Here is an 18,141-nt window from a genome sequence, read left to right as displayed (position 1 = left end):
ATAACTGCGTTCCAGGTCTAGGACTGAGACTTTTTGGGGGCTTAGCATGCAACAAGTTGATATTTCTAGTAATGATTATCTAAATAAAATCAGTAACACAGTGTGCAGACAGGTTTCAGAGTAACAGCCGTGTTAGGCTGTATTCGCAAAAAGAAAAGGAGTACTTGTGGCACCTTAGAGACTAGTCTTGGTTAGTCTCTAAGGTGCCACAAGTCCTCCTTTTCTTTCAGTGTGCAGACAGATAGAGAAAAAATGCATTCTGAAATAAAAGGGCAAGAGCAACTGGGCAATAATACAGGTGTAAAGGGACTGTATGATCAACATTTACCCTAAATGTACCTTATTTTAATAAATTTAAAAATGCAAAAGGCTTTTTGAAAGTATCTATCTATAAAGAATTAAAGTAGATTGTACACACACACACACAAAAAGCCACAGAAGACCATCAGTTGCCTTCTTAAGGCAACAGGTTTATTTATTTTTATTTCCCTTAATGGCAGCATCTAAACTTTCAACAGGCTTTACTTAAGGTTGGACTAATTTATTTTGATTAAAAAAGCAAAAATCTGGTTCCTTTTAGAAAGTTCAGACTACCTGCAAGTAAACCTTTACTGAAACTGCTGTAAGTCCAATATTTTTTCTGGCTAGGGATCTGAGCAGAACAGTTTTTAAAAATGTGCAAGTATTATACAGTCCTAGACAGCATTTAAAATAGTAAATGCTTTTTTGCCCATGTGAACTTTAAAATTGTACTTTCAATTAAAGCAAAATTGGAAGCGTGAAATATCTGCCTTAAAAACAGAAAGCGAAAAATGACCCAAGAAAAAGGGACCACAGCTAGATGAGTGAGAGTAAGTTTAAAATACCATAAATTTTAAAATCTATTATCCCTGGAAAAGGCTTGATTCCCTACCATACCTTTTTTTACTTTTAAAAGGATTTTCAAAGGGGATGATAGTATAGCTAAATTAACCATTAGATTAATGTAAGGAGAACACCACAATTAATTTGATCCTTCCTCTAAACACAAGCCATTTAATAATTATTCTCATAGAAAATATTTATATAACTTCAAAATACAAAACGATTGTATGAAATTACAATCTGTGGATTAATATCCATCTAATTTATTTAGTAGGTAATTTACTTAGAACAAGGAAACATAATATTAGAGGTAGATTTAAAGTACCAAGGGTAAATTGCCTTAAAGGTCCAACCAAGTATCCAACAATTAATCCAGGTATGCTGAAACAAATACAGAAGTTGTTGCTAACAGTCAGAGGGACTGGTGGGCAGGCACAAGGGGTCACATGTCCCCCCAAGATTTCTACCAGGGTTCACACCAGAAGGTCAGAAATACGAGGGTCGCTGCAGAGGCAAATTTAATGGTTCTGTAACAAACCCTGGCAGCAGAGGCAACATGTGCGGGTGGGAGGGCGTGCCATGTGGTCTAATAGGCACTTGTTGAGCCTTCTTCAGTGCAATGCACAGCACCTCCCAGCTCAAAGCCAGCTCCCTGCCTTCTGTCCAGCCCCACCTTTGGCCATACACTCCCAGCCCAGCCTGGCCTTTGGTCACAAGATCCCAGCTCCCTGGACTCTATTCCTGGCTCTGTGATGGACTTTGAGAGCTGGGACAAGGCAGCTGGGCCCAGTTTTCAGGGCTGCAGGTGCACCCCTGCGTGCGCACACATGCCTGCACAGCTGCATGAGGTTAAATGCAAGTCCTCCCCCTCTGTATAATGAGGGATCCCCACCTCACTCCTAGCAGTGCAATGCAGCTTGTAAAGCACTTTGAGACACTGCTGGAGCACAGCAAGCTGATTGCTGCTCTAGACATGCCCTGTGAGCCAGCTTCAGAGCCTATCCATGCTGAACTGAGACCTCCAGATTTCTGCCAGTCTGGGGGTAGCTTTGAATGACATTCGGTCCTTGGGCAGTGCCCCTCCATCTGTCCCCCATCTTCAGCAGGTAGCTTACACTGTCTGGAGCGGGCTGAGCCCCTACGCTCAGCCAAGGGCACATACATGAGGCTGTCTGCTGCTGCTGTCTGTGCAAAAGGGCAGACGGTGCCATCTGCAGGGAAGGGAAGGAGCCAGGATCCCTCACCCTTACTCTCGGTAGGCTAGGGTTTGGTGTCTTCTCCTCCTCCTCTGTGCCAGATCCCAACACCTCTGCAGGTTCCCTGGGCTAGTGCACAATGCACCCTTAACTCCTTCCTGTCTGTGCTGGAGCTGGGCAACAGGAGGTGGCTGGTTTATGTCAATGGGCAGCAGCAACCTTGAGGCAGTAGCTGCCTTTCCATCATGGGAAGGGACAGAGCTGCTTCCACCAGCAGGTGTGAGGAGGGGGTAAGGGATGAGCTCTGCAAAGACACAGGTCAGGGGAAGCTCCTGCGCAAGGCAAAGGCGCTTCACATAGGATTTGCTTAATTTTAAATTTAATGACTCCCCATTATTACAGCACAGCTGTACACTCTGGGCACAGTTGTCCCAACTGTGTAAACTGCTTTCTAAAAAGAAAAGAAAGTTGCAGGATTTTTCTATTGTCTAGTAATCCTTAAAATAAATGCTTCAAACACTTTATTTAAGCAACAGATAAGTTACACTGATAAACTTCAAATGGGCAAAGTGAGAGTGCAGCTCCTGCATTACCAGACCAAGTCTTATTTCCATTTCAAGGTTAATTTACTCCCGCTCCTTTGTGACATGATGCTTTGCTTCACTCCGTACTATGATTTCATATACCAATATTCAAATTACCAAAGCCAACAAACTATTAGAATAGATTGCTAAGCTTAGCATGGCCAGAAAATTAAAATATTTTAGAAGCTCTTAAATTATATCTTTTGTTTCTATTTTCAGTCCTACAGAAAATGGTCCCGGGAGCGCTAAGTCACAATGAATGCAGCTTTCAAGAAACATTTTAGCACTGTTCAATAATTTCAGATTTTGTAAATTTTCTATTTTTAAATTGATGTTAAGAAATCCTTCTCTAAACTGTGGCTCAGCTTGTATCATACCTCTAAACATTCATAAAGCCACAAGGAAAAATGAAAACAATTAGAATTTTGTTTAAAAACTGAGGCAGAATACAAACATTTTTGTTTTAAGCCTCAGATCAAAAGTGGAAATAATATTCCCAGTACTGATATCAAACACAGAATTGTACATCCTTTCCAACAGGTCCTGAGAGCTGTAGATTGTGTATGTTACAGACAGCTGCAGATAAAAGGGAAATTATTTTGGATTTCAGTATTGTTTAGTAATGATTAAACCAGCCTTATCAAGACAACCTCATGGCAGACATAAAACCAGGAGTTTTAGACTTATGAAAATGGGATGTTTTTATGGATTCTGATGAATGACGGCAGTGTATCTGTACATTTTCTTCCATTTTCACTAGTACAGTACAAATATGCATGGCACAGTATATATCTGGATAGCAATACAGGTATTAAGAAAATAGACACTCTCAAATTCCTGTTAAGAAGAAACAAGGCACCACTGATTTGAGGTTGTATCCAGTCATTACCTAGTCCATTGTGTGTTGTAAATTTTAGCATTATCTCCAGCACTTTTTCTGAAGAATCTATTTGAAACACTTCAACTCTGGTTTCCTAACCACAAACAACACACATTCATAGTAGTATTTCATCATGGATAGTTCATTCACAGTGTATGTTGATAATACAGATTCTTTCTCCACCTGAAAATAAAAATTGAAGTTTTCAGAATATTTTCTGAAATTGCACCTGAAGCAATTCCCTCCAAAATGTGTATTTCTCCTCTGAACAGGCATCACTTATGTGTTTACACTCAGTGTTATTTGCCCTTTAATGAATTAAAAACCAGACAACTTAAATATAACTACAATTGGCAACATAAACATGTAAGCATCTTAAAAGTTAAAAATCTATATGAAACATTTAAAGGTAAAGCCCTAATATGTATAGTTTTGGTTGACCCATCTACTCCAATAAGTATTACTCACAATCTATCCGTACCTCTAGATGGAATCCATACTGTAATATAACATTTTTTATATCCTCATAACTCAATTCTATAGAAAGTTCATTTGCCAAGTTCTCAAAGTGGTAAAGGAGAGGACCTAGAATACAAAGATAAAGGGATTCAGTAACACTAATACCAATTTTATTGTCAGAAGTACACTTTTATCTAAAGTCAACTCTATAGCATTTCAGCTAAGTATTAAGTCAACAAAAAAAAAGTTTGACACACTGAGCTGTAAAATAAACTGATAATATGTAGAGCTAGCTGACAGTGGTGCTTGTAATTAGGTTGTCTACCATTTTCCATTATTAGCCCATTTTCAGTTGCTTTACCAAACTAAAATTTCAGCAACAAATGGTTCAGCCATCTGAGAGAACAAGACTGGGGGGAAAATACACTGTTTTGCCAATGTTAAAAAGAAATGGTTAAAGAATTTAAGAAACTGAGCACCTCAGTGCTTTGGAGTATGGATCTGACACTTTGAAGGGTGCAGTCCTCAGGCCAGGGAGATGTATTTTGTTTCCTTATGAAAATTCACTCAGATTTGGCTGAATCATAAGAAACTGAAAATCACTGTTGACACATGTTCAGAGGCTTGAGAGAATGAGGTAGTTAAAAATGCTGAAGATTCCATGGCTATGAATGCTGAGCAAAACTTCCCCTCTAAGTGCTCCTCCCACTCACCAGGGGCCATTGGTCATGCCAGACAATAGAAGTGAGAGCAAGATGATGAACAATTTACCTAAATTTATCCATATTCCTCCTGGTTTGAGAATTTTCCATATTGTATCAATGTAATCAATGACATTATGCGCTGTGTCTATGAAGAAGCAGGTTGCTATGCAGTCCCACATATCTGTACAAAGAAAATATATTATCGAGTGCACATGATCAGTTTTAACATCAATCCTCTGCGCAAGATTTCAGAGTTGGCTTGTATTTAGCATTTAGTATCAGAATATATAGGTATTTAGTCACACCTAAGATCAGCTTTCTCTAACAGTAAAGAGAATGGCTAGAAGTTAAATATTTCCTGACATTTTATTGAAAGGAAACCAGTAATACTGTATTACTGTAAAAGCTGGACAAAAACGGTATGCCTACACTGCAATTAAAAACCCTGGGCTGGCTCATAACAGCTGACACGGGCTCAGGCTGCTTAATTGTGGGGTAGACATTTGGGGTCAGGCTGCAGACAGAACGCTGGGACCCTCCTTCCTTGCAGCTACTGGAGTCTGGGCTCCAGCACAAGCCTGAACTTCCATAACACATTTAAACAGACCCTTCCCCTGAGCCCTGCCAGCACTGGGTTTTTAATTGCACTTTAGATCAGAGGTTCTCAAACTGAGTGGCAGAATACATTTAGGCGAAGGGGGGTGAGAGAAGCTTCATGAAAAAAACAAACAAAAAAAGAAACATTTAATGTGGACATTTTACCCACAGCAATGAATAACTAGAGCAAAACGGATTCCTCTGCGCATATCAGGTCTTCAGATGACACTGTGCATTTGACTCTACATGGGGCTGCGCATTTTGATAGATTTCCATTAAGCTTGCACAGTATTACACAAAGTTGTTGCCATCTGTACATTAATCTGTCTGCTATAATGCGGTGTGTACATTTAACTGTAAGCAGGGACCACAACTACAGTTTTGGTTTTGCTCTTATTACAATGGATCACTGGCTCATTCGTGCCACCGGGGGTGTGGGAGACAAGCAAAAAACAAAGAAGCTGAAACTGATTCAAGTGAAGCACCACTGTCGCATATATGGGTATATGTACTTGTGTGGCGGCAACAGAGATTTAAAACTACTACAATACAAAGAAGGGGGACACGATCAAATAAGTTTGAGAACCACTGGTGTTCACGTACCCTCAGGGCCAAGGAAGGAAGAGCACCAGCTGGTTATTTAGTACTTTGTATAGACAAGTAACCTCCAGATAAAAAAGAAATCCATCATCACTTCCAGTCTTACTAGCACTAGGAACTGAAGTGGAAAATATTTAAGTACAGTTATCTTCTGTACATGAAATAGGGGAGAAAAATTACCTCATCAGTTGCAACAAAAATTATTTGTCCAGACAGATTTCACAAGTGACAATAAAGATGTTTGTGTTGACAGGAACATTGTGATCCTTGAAATACTGGTCATTGATATTTAATGAATATCTATTTGTTTTATTTGTAAATAAACTGTTTTAGTAATAATTTGCTATGTTGTCTATTTTTAAACCAACAATAAATAATTAGACTTCACTTTATTTATATCCATGTAAAGCATATGCTGTTTATATTGTGCATTTCTTTAACATCAATCATTCGTCTAATTCAAGGAAAGAAAATAGGCATGAAAGATCAGTGTTGGAAGTTGTCCAAGATGTCACTGTTCTCATTAAAAGAGCAGAGCATATATAACCCTACAACAAGGATACAATTTAGACACTTAAATATGCGAGAGCACACATAACTTTTGCTTCTTTCAATTCAACTCATTTTGGTTGAGAAGAATCTAGTCGCAATATACAACTTTAGTGCCTACTTTAATGATCCAAGCCATAATTTGGTTTTAATTTTAAATAGAATTCTGTTCTTCCATACTTGGTATATATCTAGTATGTTCATGAATTCTGACCTCTAATTTCTCTACTTACTGCACTCTGAGTAAATTTCTTGAAAATCCCCTGCTGTCATAGAAAAGTTTGCACCAGAAGGAAGACTGTGGGGGTCAACATCAGGGAAATAAACTGGTCGTATCTGATCAGCAGATCTCCTGTTATTGCTAAACTGATGAATCCAGGGATAAAGTTTATGAGAGTTAATTTCTGAGCATCTGCAAAATATGAAAGTCAGAACGATTCAGTTTCAACTAACTGCTCATGTATTACTTAGAAAAGTAAGTGTTTTGCAATAAAATTGGTAAGTATAAAATGATTTGATTTTCAACAATATGTATGATGAATTTAGTTGCTAATCTGGATGTTATAAAGTATTTCTGTAGGCTTTTACTTAGGTTATTATTCCAACTTCTTCAAGACAAATAAAACACACTAAGTTTTATTGAAGGGCGGGGGGGGGGTGTGTGTCTTCTTTTTGCTTCCTGTATTTCAACCATGTTTTATATCTAGCTTAAAAGAAAACCAATAGTGTAGTTCTTTCTGTAAGATGAGTGAAAATTGCCATTACAGATGTTCAGTTGTGCTAAACCATTAGAATTCCCATTTTGTTTGTCATGGAAGAGGATACTTGTTTATTTTATAAATAAAGAGAAGAGTGATGACTTAAGTCCTTTCTTATTTTTATATTTTCCCAAGAATACCTATTTTCATTCTAGATTCTTGCTGAGAGTTGCCTTTCTTGAGTCAGAATAAAAGAGACTTTACAATACAGCAAAGTAAAAACATTTTTCTGAAACTGTCATTCTTTAAACAAAAATATGTATTTAGATTATTTCAATAGATCTGCAAAGTACAATAATTTGCCAATAGGCAGTTTTACTAATATCATTTGAGCATATACATCTACAGTACTGCAATTAATCTTAACAGCCTCATGCCATTTCTCTTTCTGTACACCGCAATGTGGACCAACACATAGCAAAGTAACATGGAACCCTTACAAATTATTTCAACTATGAAAAGTGACTAAAATGACATAGTGGATTCCCATGTTTATTGTATCAACGTCTCCAGATCACACTTGCTCAGTTTATTAAAAGATGCTTTTCGGATATCCCTGCAGACTCATCCTGGAATCAGAAGGTGAAGCTGTTTTCATTCTATCCAATGCATCACCAATAAAATACTGCAGAAAATTTTTGCCCTCAGTTATACTCACTCAGTCCCAATAATGGAAGTGGGATTGCAGAGACATAACTCTGAGGACAGTTGAAATGTGTAGGAATAACTGAGGATATAAATTGTCCTGCAAAATTTATGTTTCCTAGAACTTTGGATATTAGAGGAGTCAGGGGTGAGGAGACGGATGCGTACAGTAGACCTGATGAACACTGAAAGTGAAAGGCATCCCTCAAGGATCAGTGACACCACCCACCTCTGAAGAAGAGCTAGGTTCGTTTCCTGTTTATTGCCATGGCAGACAGTTCTATTCCACGGGTGCCCCATTGCTGCAATACATGGAGAGGTATGATGAAGCTCCCCTCCCCAATTCATGTTCTTGAGAAAAGTGCCTGCTGAAGGTGTTTGCAGTCATATTCTGAACTTCTGGAAGGGAAGCTGCTGTGATGACAAACAGCCTCAGTGCAGGAGGAGGGGGATCTTGCCCATCCTTGCAGGTTGATATAGAACACGCATTGCATGTTGTCCATCATGACCTTTATCTGTTTGCTCCAGATTAGTGGTAGGAACTAAAAGCAGGTATATCCGACAGCCCTTAGTTCCAGGAGGTTGATGTGCATAGTGGTTTCTGGAGGCAACTACCTGCTCCGGGCCATGCGTGTGTCCAGATGTGCTCCACACATCAAGAGGGCTGCATGTGTCATGATGACAACCATTGGGGGAGGGCAGATGAAAGGGACTCCCTGCACAAACACTGTGAGGGTATTTCCACCAATTGAGAAATTCCCTTATGAAGGGGAGTAGGGAAAGTAGTGTAGTTAGACTGTATACTGAGCCACTGCTGAAGGCAATGCATTCAGTCTTGCATGGTCTATAATGAAAGAGCCAGCAGCTATATACCCCAACAGCTGAAGACAGTTTGTGACCAGGTTTTGAGGGCTGATCTGGATTGCACTGCCTATGTTGGATAGGGCCACACATCTGTGCATTGGGAGGCCTGCCTTGCCACTACTGAATTGAGACAAGCTCCTATGAATTCCAACTTTTGCACAGGGGTCAAGGTGGACGTTTTGAATGTTCAATAGTAGGCCTAACCTGAGGAAGAGGTCTGTGGCTTCACAACATGCCCGTGAAGCTACATCCAGGGAGCAACATTTCAGAAGTTGTCTAGATAAGGGAACACAAGATTTCCTTTTCTGTGGAGGTATGCCCCTACTACTGACAATTTTTGAAAAGGCCCCTGGGGCAGAAAATAGGCTGAAAAGATGCACTGTGAACTATAAATGGTCCTGACCAACAGTAAAACATAGGACTCTTTTGTGAGATTTTTGGATCGCAATATGGCAATGAGTGTTGTGAAGGTCGAGGGCCAAGAACCAATCCCCTTGGTTCAGCAATAGAATTACTGCTGCAAGTGTCACCATTTTGAATTTTGGGGCCTTCACAAAGGTGTTAGTAGCCTTATAGCTGGGATGGGTCTCTAACCCCCATTCTTTTTTGAAACCAGGAAAATACTGAGAATAAAACTCTTTCCCTCTGTACTGCACAGGAACAATTCTTCAGCCCCCAAGAAAAGGAGAGAGCACATTTAGTTTTGTAGCAGGTTCTTGTGAGAGGGGTCCCTGAAGATGGACAGGAAAGGGGCATTGGCAAGTGGAAGAGAAGTAAAATGGATGGAGTACCCTATGCAGTTGATCTCCAAAATCCATTTGTCCATAGTGATTGACTCCCAAGCCTGCCAGGAGTGATAAAAGGTTGAGAAGTAGGTGGTGTTCTTCCCTGGAATCTCTGTCTCTTTCATTGAGGTTCATATAGTCTCTGGGAGAGCTCAACAATTGGGTAGGATGAAATCTCTTCACCAATGGGAAATTACTAAGCTTTCTCTTTTGGGCAGCTGTATGGATCCTGAGAGAATGCAAAGTAGCCCTGGAGTCCTTCAATGTATGCAGAGATTCGTCCACGCTGTTAACGAATAATGTATCAAAATGGAGGTCTTCGACCGTATTTTCAACCTGCTTTGGAAATCCTGAGAGCTGGAGCCAGCAGGCCCGCCTCATAACTACTGCTGTAGAAATCGAACAGGCGGTAGTATCAGCAGCATCAAGGGCCGAGGCCTGAGCAGCTAGCCTTCTGTAATAATTGGCTGGAAATTGCTCTCTATGTTCTGCTGGTAGATGCTTAATGAGTTCAGCTTGACATAACTGGTATGACTGTACTTTACCATTAACAGCTGGTAGCTGGCAATTCTGAATTGCAAAGTACTGACGAATATGATTTTCTACCCAACAGGTCAAGGTGCTTATGCTCCTTGTGGTAGGTCATAGATTTAGTATGGTGCTGCCTCCCACATTCATTAATTGCATCAACCACAAAGGAGTTAGGAAAGGGATGAGAAAATAAAAATTTTGCGTCCTTAGACTGAATACAGGAACTCCTCACTTAACATGGTAGTATGTTCCTGAAAAATGCGACTTTAAGCGAAACCATGTTAAGCGAATCCAATTTCCCCATAAGACTTAATGTAAATGAGGGGGTTAGATTCCAGGGAAATTTTTTTCACCAGACAAAAGACTGTATTTTATTTTTTATATATATACACATACAAACACACATACACAATAAGCTTTAAACAAACAATTTAATACTGGTACACAGTGGTGATGATTGTGAAGCTTGGTTGAGGTGGAGGAGTCAAGAGGGTGGGTTATTTCCCAGGGAATGCCTTACTGCTAAATGAAATAGCAATTGGCTGAGCCCTCAATGGTTAACTCTCACACTCTACAAGGCAGAAGGAAAGGTGGGAGGGCAGGCAGGCAGGCAGACACACACCCCTGTGCGTGTCTGAGAGACAGAGATGCGCATTTCCCCTTTAAGTAGGAAGAGTGGGGTCAGAAGTACACTGCCTTGTTAATTAGATCAGCAAGTTGCAGGGGGCAGCTGCAGCTGCTGCCTTCCCTCTCTCTGTGTGTCCCCTCTGCTCTATGGAAGATGGGGTAAGCGGGGTGCAGGAGCGGAGGGAGGAGGATACCCTGACATTAGCCCCCCTCTTCTTCCCCTCCCCCCCACACAGTAAGCAGGAGTCTCGGGGAGCAGCTCCAAGGTAGAGGGCAGGAGCAGCACGTCAGTGGGGGAAGGGACAGCTGAACTGCAGGCAATTGATAGCCTGCTGAGCAGCCGCCGCTGCACAGGGAACTTAAGGAAGGGGGGAGCTGAAAGGGAGGCTGCCGGTCCACTCTGGTTCCAACCACCCACCAGCTAGCTGCAACAGGCTGCTCTTCTTGCAAGCAGTGAACAAAGCAGGTGGCTGCCACACGACATAATAAGGGAGCATCACACAACTTTAAACGAGCATGATTCCTAATTGATCAGCAACGTTAACCGGGAGGAGTTCCTGCATTTCTTATCTGCTCCCTTGCATGTAGGTGGCAAGGGTGTGCCATATAACCTTTGCAGGGTCCAGTAGGGCCTCTAACAGCAAAGGTAACACAGACAGATGAAGCTGTTTGAAGGATATGAAGCAGCTTACGGTGTGGATCTTTAACCTTCTCAGGAAGGATCTGCAAAGAATCCACAATTCTATCGGCAAGTTCTTGAAATTGCTTGAAGTCATCCACCAAGGATGGAAGCATTGGCATAGCTGCCTAATCCAGGGATGAAGAAGAGAGGTCGGCTGGTGGAGAGACCTTTTCATCAGCCCTAGATTCCTGTTCCTCAAAAGGTTTCTTCCTGCAGTTCTGGTCTCCTAGGGAGGGAGAGTGATGACTCTCTTTGTGGGTACCAGGTCAGTGAGTAGTTTTCAGAGTAGCAGCTGTGTTAGTCTGTATCCGCAAAAAGAAAAGGAGTACTTGTGGCACCTTAGAGACTAACAAATTTATTTGAGCGTAAGCTTTCGTGAGCTACAGCTCACTTCATCGGATGCCACAAGTACTCCTTTTCTTTTTGTGAGTAGTGGTTCTCAAGGGCTAGAAAATTACTGATGATAGGCTGTCCAAAGGTCCCAGTATGGCCAAAGGGGTGGTGCATGTGGCATGGGTGGAGGCATCCATAAGTGTTCATACCAGCGAGACAGTGGTCAAGCCATTTCTGACAAGCAACACCAATCTCCTCAGACATCTCTGGAAAAGAGCCTCAATAGGAACGGAGGGAGAGCTTTGCAGAGATATTTGGGAGATTAAGGCAAGATCTTCATCAAAATCATCCTCTTCCAAATCACTCTGTAGTTGTGGAGCACCGGAAGAAAGATGAAACCATCAGTACTGGGTGAATGTCTAGACATCTGGAAGCCCTCGGTAATGGGAGTATATCGGAGCCATGTAATGATGAGCTGGGCACAGCAAAGTCACGGGGAAAGCAAAACTCCTGTGATACCAAGTGTTGTCGGTACCTTGTCCATGGCCTGCGCTGAAATAATAGTGGCTGAAGGAGTTGACAGTACCATGAATCTCAACTGCTTCGAGGACAATACAGAGCCGAGTGTGCTTCTCCAGTACTGGGTGAGAAGAGATAGAGCTCTTCTTGAAGCCTTGCTCCACTGGTAGTATCGATGACCTCCTGGAGCTTAAGACTCTGCAGCAGTGGTCCCCAAACTTTTCAGGGTCACACCCCCTTTTACCCCATCTGCATCCTGGCTGAAAGTGGAGCTGCAGCTCGGGGGTGGGTGGGTGGTGGGATGTGTGGACAGCGGTAAGGAGGCTGGTGCTGGCAGCCAGGGCCCCAGGCACGAGGCCAAGAGCAGAGCTAGGTGGCACTCCCTCCCCACCCCCTGTGGGGGCTGGCCCGGGCGCTAGCCACGCCCCCCCCAAGTTCCTTCATGCCCCTCCGGCGGGCACGCCCCACAGTTTGGGGACCTCTGCTCTACAGTCTTCAGGTTTGACTGGCCTGAAGAATCAGCAGCCTTGTGGGTACCAGGTCAGAGAGCAGTGGGTGCTGAAATACAGGAGTCATCGGAGACCACAACTTCTTAGAGGCAGATTTGCTACATGAAGAAACTTGAGGGACGGTCTTTGTGAATATTATGGAGGAATCTTGGGTCTTCCTCTTAGATGCCCTCAAGGAGAGCAGTTCAGAAACAGTGACGGCAGAAGACTTATTCACAGACTGGTGTACAGAGGGAGTCCCCTGGCCAGGGGTAGAGGCCAGGTGCAGTGAACTCTTCATCATGAGGAATCGAAGTTTGATCTCCCTGTTTTTCTAGCTCTAGATTTTTAATGCCACATAGCACTTCTGGGAAATATAAGATTCTCTGAGTACAGATGCACTAGGACTAACCATCACTCATTGGGATTGCTTCCTGGCATGACAGGCAACATTTGAGACCAGGAGATCCCAGCATACCCTCCGAGAAAAATCAAACTCCCAGGAGAGGAGAAACTATCTACAGGGTACTAAAAAAATAGCTATATATTTATATTTAAACTACTACAGCCAAAATTACTACTAACTACTAAAAAAACCTCATGGGACACAGTGGAGGTAAAAACTCAGATAACTGCTAAGGCTCCATCTCAGGCCGAGAAGGAACTGAAGGCGGTTCATCCACGCAGTGCTATATAACAGCACAGAGCACGAGACTAAGTAACATGCATGTGCAGGCCAAACAGATACTACGATGAGAAATCTCCAATCAAAGGTGCAGGAGTCTCAAGCACACTTAGAATGGAGCACCCATAGGGACGTTACTCGAAGAACCAGTGGCTTACAGAATATATTAATTATACCACATAACTAACTGGGGATGGACGAGATAACCTCTTGAAGTCCTTTCCAGACCTTTTTATGACTTTTATACAGAAGGGGACTTTGCATTTAGGGGTCTCAACAGAACACAGGAAATCAGGTGTGTTAACCTACACATCTAAGAGAGATTACTCATTTATGAATGATAAAAGTGGGAACACTAAACATAAGCAGTCTCCCAACCACCAGATATCACTGCCTATCAGGATGAACAACAAAGTCATTATTTCCTTTCTCTCCTCTCCCCCGTTTGTCTGTACATATACATCTGTTGGCTCTTGTTTATATTTAAGTATGTCGACACTGTAATTAGACACCAATGGCTGGACCGTGCCAGCTCACTCAGGCCAAGGGACTGTTTAATTGCAGTGTAGACGTTGTGGCTCGGGCTGCCGCCTGAGCCCAAATGTCTATGCCGCAATTAAACAACCTCTTAGCCTGAGCACAAGTCAACTGGCCCGGGCCAGTCACAGGTTTTTAATTGCAGTGTACACACAACTTTAGACTATAAACTCTTTGGGGCAAGGGCCATTTTTCTGATATATGTTTGTACAATGCTATCACAGTGATGTCCTGGTCCATAACTAGGGTTCCTGGATGCTATAGTAATAAACTTTTTTTAAAAAAAAAAATTGTAAGAATCAAAGTATTAAGTGTTTTCACAGGTGTTTGTCACTTCAGACAGATGAGCCAGTCTACTGGCTATCTGGTTCCTTTTGAACCTTGAACCAGATAATAAATGTGATATCCTCCCATATACTTGCTGGCATTCCAACTCAAGGTAAGAACAACTATTGTATCTTGATATCTCCCCTCCCCAAATCCACTTTCTGTTCTTCCTCTAAACAGCTTATCAGTAGTAGGATTGGCTATTTCCTTTCTCGGACTTTGATAACAGCCAACCACACTTCTCTCTCTGCTTCCCCATCAAATTCCCATGGTTCTTAAATTTGCATACAATGCTTTTGAATCAAATATTAACTTCACTCACTTAAATACAAATCTGAACCAAGTGTTTGATGGCAAACATGTTTAGAGAGGGATGCTATTTTAATTACACATTAATAGTCCATATCAATTTAGAAGTATGGAAGTTGTTTGAATAGATGCTAAAGGCAAACAATTAGATAGGATTTTCGTATCCATCAAAAACTAGCTACATTAGCAGCATGTTTTTGAAACAATTTTTTTTTCAAAATGTGATAAACAAGATATGGACAAAGGAAAAGAGAGGAATGCTATCTACACTTTACATCTAGATATAATACATAAGAGTCCTTTTTACTAAATTAAGCACGAGGGCTTGTTTGTTTTTTAAAAGTCAGTAAATAAAAATGCAAGTACCAAAAGAGAAAGTATCGAATAAAAAAAATGGTTAGCAACTCACTTCATATGTGAAGCTTTTATAGTCCTGCTGGAACAGACTCTGAATTTAGAGCTTCTGCAGTGAGATCTTTCTAAATGAAATTTAGAGCATTAGCCAGAAACTGACTAAAAGTGGCACCAGATTCCTGCTCATATCATTTTTCAGATAATGTATTGTTGGAGATAGCTGGTGAGGTACAAAACAGAAAGCAGCTTAACAGATAAAGAAAGATTGGAGCACTCCTGATTCAGTATTGTTTTGATTTGTCAACTGAAGATTAGTTATGGAAATAATTCTATTCTATATAGGTTCTTATGCTGCACTCATTAACATACAATCTGAGCGCCTTCCAGTAGCGCATTCAGCAACATGACTAATAGCTGTCATTAATGGAAAATGAACATGGGACATCAACATATCACGCTTCTAATTAAGTGTGTGGTGTAATGCTTATATCATAGCCTCACTTAAACTTAACACTTATAGTGGATTCTACAGCTGTGAGCCTATGAGTAATTAGAAGGTGTACACAGCCGCTGGATGAGAAAGCTTGCCTAATACGTGTTTTGATATTTTTATAGCAATGAGGCATCTATTAATATTTTTCTGTCAAACAACAAAAAATGTATACGTAAAATTAAATAAATACTTGTGGAAATTTGCCTGAACTTTTAGCAATAAATGCAACCTATTTTATTTTTATTTATAAGTTTTCTTTGATGATTATCACCATAGTATCAGAACTCCTTGAACATATGAATCAATTTATACTCAACATTTTTATGAGATGGGAAGTATGTCCATTTTACAGATTTAAAACAGAAGCACAGAAATTATATAACTTACTCAAGCTCAAATTTGTGGCTGAGCCAAGATCTCCTGAGTTCCAGTTCAGTGCTTAAATCACAAGGCAATTCTTGCTTCTACAATCTTTATGACATACAGGTATGGTGATAGTAAATTTCCAAGTCAAATTTTGGAATAATCTCCCATTCCTCCCTCCTACCCTCTCCCAGACATTTACATGAATGCAAGAGATCTAAAAGATCTGGTTATCTAGATTAGGGATTTAGAAATTTATTTTGATTGGTTATTACTTTGTTAAAGGATTGGTCACTGATTTTTGCCTCCCTAGTATATATAGGTTGCAACCAGCAAGTAAAATATAAGCTAAGTACCTGTTGAGTACAAAATTAGAAGAAAAGAGCATAAAGAGGCTCCATTCATTTCCTTGGCAAGCATAACCGAGCATAGCTATTTCCCAGGCCAATCTACCTAGCCCAGCACCAGGTACCAGGATATTAACTTTGGAGAGATCCCTGCAACAAAACAAAAATAGTAGTTAATCCTTTAGCCAATACGTCTTAATAGAATGTCTATGGTCTGGCTAAATACTGTGATTTTCATATATTTAAACAGAGATAATTCGATAAGAATTTTCATTTATATGTTATGATTTCGCCGTAGACAAATCAGACTTGTTGTGAACAGGTGCCCTGGGGGGAAAAAGCCCATCATACTGTAACAGAGTAAGTTATGGAATCTCGAAGTATTCTTTTTTGGGGGGGGGGGGAGGGGTCGGGGGAGGAAGAAGAAGAGAAATTAAAAAAAAATCTATAGGCAAAACCTGATTTGTGAAAAACAACATTCACACCGAATAAAAGATAAAATAATTCACACTTAAGCAATCCTTAGTTGCGGTGTAATACAAAATTAAAAGACAGCTATTCTTCAAATCGTTTTCTTAACTTTTCAGACGAGCCCTCTAAAAAACAACTGTATTTGTTTGTAAAGGTGACTTGCAAAAGAAAAAAACAGGTTTGTGCCCCTTCCCCCCCGCCTTCTCTTGATGCAGAGTGACAACCTACTAAATTTTTAAATATTAGAAATTCAGGTCTTGTTTACCCTAAAAGAGTGCTTTTCCTTAAGGACTATGGACAATTGCAGACCTAGTAGGGTTTGACATCAGAAACACAAAATAAACGAAATCTTATTTATTGACATGGAAGTATTCAGCTGATTGAAAACTGTTAATATATTTAACTCAAGTACTTTTTATACATTCAGTACCCCCTTTGATTATGGATTTGGGAGCTCTTTCAAACTTTATTTACGTCACTGCAGGGCGTCTACCAATAAGAACAGAAAAGGTAAGACTTGATATTCCTGATGTTTCTAGAAAAGAACAAGCAGACAAAAACTGAGGGAGGAAAGAAGGGGGAGAAAATTTCAGGCCCCTTTTGTATGTCAAAAGCAAAAAATAGTGTGCACTCAACTTCTTCTCCCCCTTTGCAAGTCACCTTTAAGTCAAGAAGTCATTAAATGGATGTAACTAAGACACTTTAAAACAGCATCCGACTAGTATGCAGGACAAGACAATCCCAATTTTCAAGATGTGGAGGTGGGATAAAATGAAATGCAGTCTTCAGAATATTGAGAACCAGGTAGCCAGAATGGTTACAAAGAGTTGGCATTACCATGTTCCCAAAGCATAAAGAGGAGTGGGGAAAGTCAGCTTTGGAAAGACTGGCTTCAAGAGACAAATCCAGATTGCAGCGAAGAAAATGCTGACCAGCTTTAAAGATGGTCTTCTTTAAAAAAGACCATGTATGCAGTATAATTATAGCCATGTCGGTTAGGTAATATCTTTTATTGGGCTAACTTCTTTCTCTCTCATCTACATAAGTCGGTTCAATAAAAGATATTACATCATCCACCTTAAAAAAAAAAAGTTACAAACTTGTTCCTTGAGATGTGTTGCACATGTCCCTTCCACTTCAGGTGTGCGCGCCCAGTGCACTGTTGGAGAGTTTCCCCTCAGAAGTACCCATCTGCTGCCCTGCGCTAATGCATGGTGGTATACAGGGTGGAACCACCCCAAATCCAATCAGTTCCTTTTTACTGGAGAGAACGATATGGAGGGTTAGTTATAGAATGGGCACATGCAACTTACGTCCAAGAACAACAGTTACTGAACAGGTTAGTAACTGTTTCTTCAAGTGATTGCACATATCCATTCTACTTTAGGTGACTCACAAGCAGTTCAATCCCACCTCCAGCTTGGAACCTACCTGAATAAGGACTGGAGGACCACATACCCAAATACAGCATCATCTCTAGATTGCTGAGAGTCAACAATGTGAGGCAAAGGTAAGCACTGAAGACCAAGTTGCTGCTTTACAAATGTCTAGGACAGGCACATGAGCTCGTAAGGCTGCAGAGGCTGCATG

The 18,141-nt window shown here is 40.9% G+C and overlaps 1 protein-coding gene across 3 annotated transcripts in view; it reads right to left on the bottom strand.

Annotated features, from left to right (window-relative positions):
- Positions 1 to 18,141, bottom strand: part of CARNMT1 (carnosine N-methyltransferase 1) — a 42,142-nt gene that overhangs the window by 5,859 nt on the left and 18,142 nt on the right. For 2 of the 3 annotated variants that reach the window (XM_073345128.1, XM_073345129.1), the window contains exons 4-8: positions 16,090 to 16,230; positions 6,667 to 6,845; positions 4,755 to 4,868; positions 4,006 to 4,109; positions 3,534 to 3,707 (exon numbers count right to left, since the gene is read on the bottom strand). In XM_073345128.1, coding sequence (XP_073201229.1) covers positions 3,591 to 3,707; positions 4,006 to 4,109; positions 4,755 to 4,868; positions 6,667 to 6,845; positions 16,090 to 16,230 — 655 coding nt within the window. In that variant the 3' untranslated portion in view covers positions 3,534 to 3,590. Of the gene's footprint in view, positions 1 to 3,533; positions 3,708 to 3,992; positions 4,110 to 4,754; positions 4,869 to 6,666; positions 6,846 to 16,089; positions 16,231 to 18,141 lie in introns of those variants that run through there. The other variant, XM_073345130.1, reaches the window with a different exon arrangement.

Source organism: Lepidochelys kempii, chromosome 5 (genome assembly GCF_965140285.1).
Source record: "Lepidochelys kempii isolate rLepKem1 chromosome 5, rLepKem1.hap1, whole genome shotgun sequence".
Classification (NCBI taxonomy): Eukaryota; Metazoa; Chordata; order Testudines; family Cheloniidae; genus Lepidochelys; species Lepidochelys kempii.
Note: the sequence above shows the minus strand (reverse complement) of the source record. Positions and strands in the feature narration are given on the sequence as shown.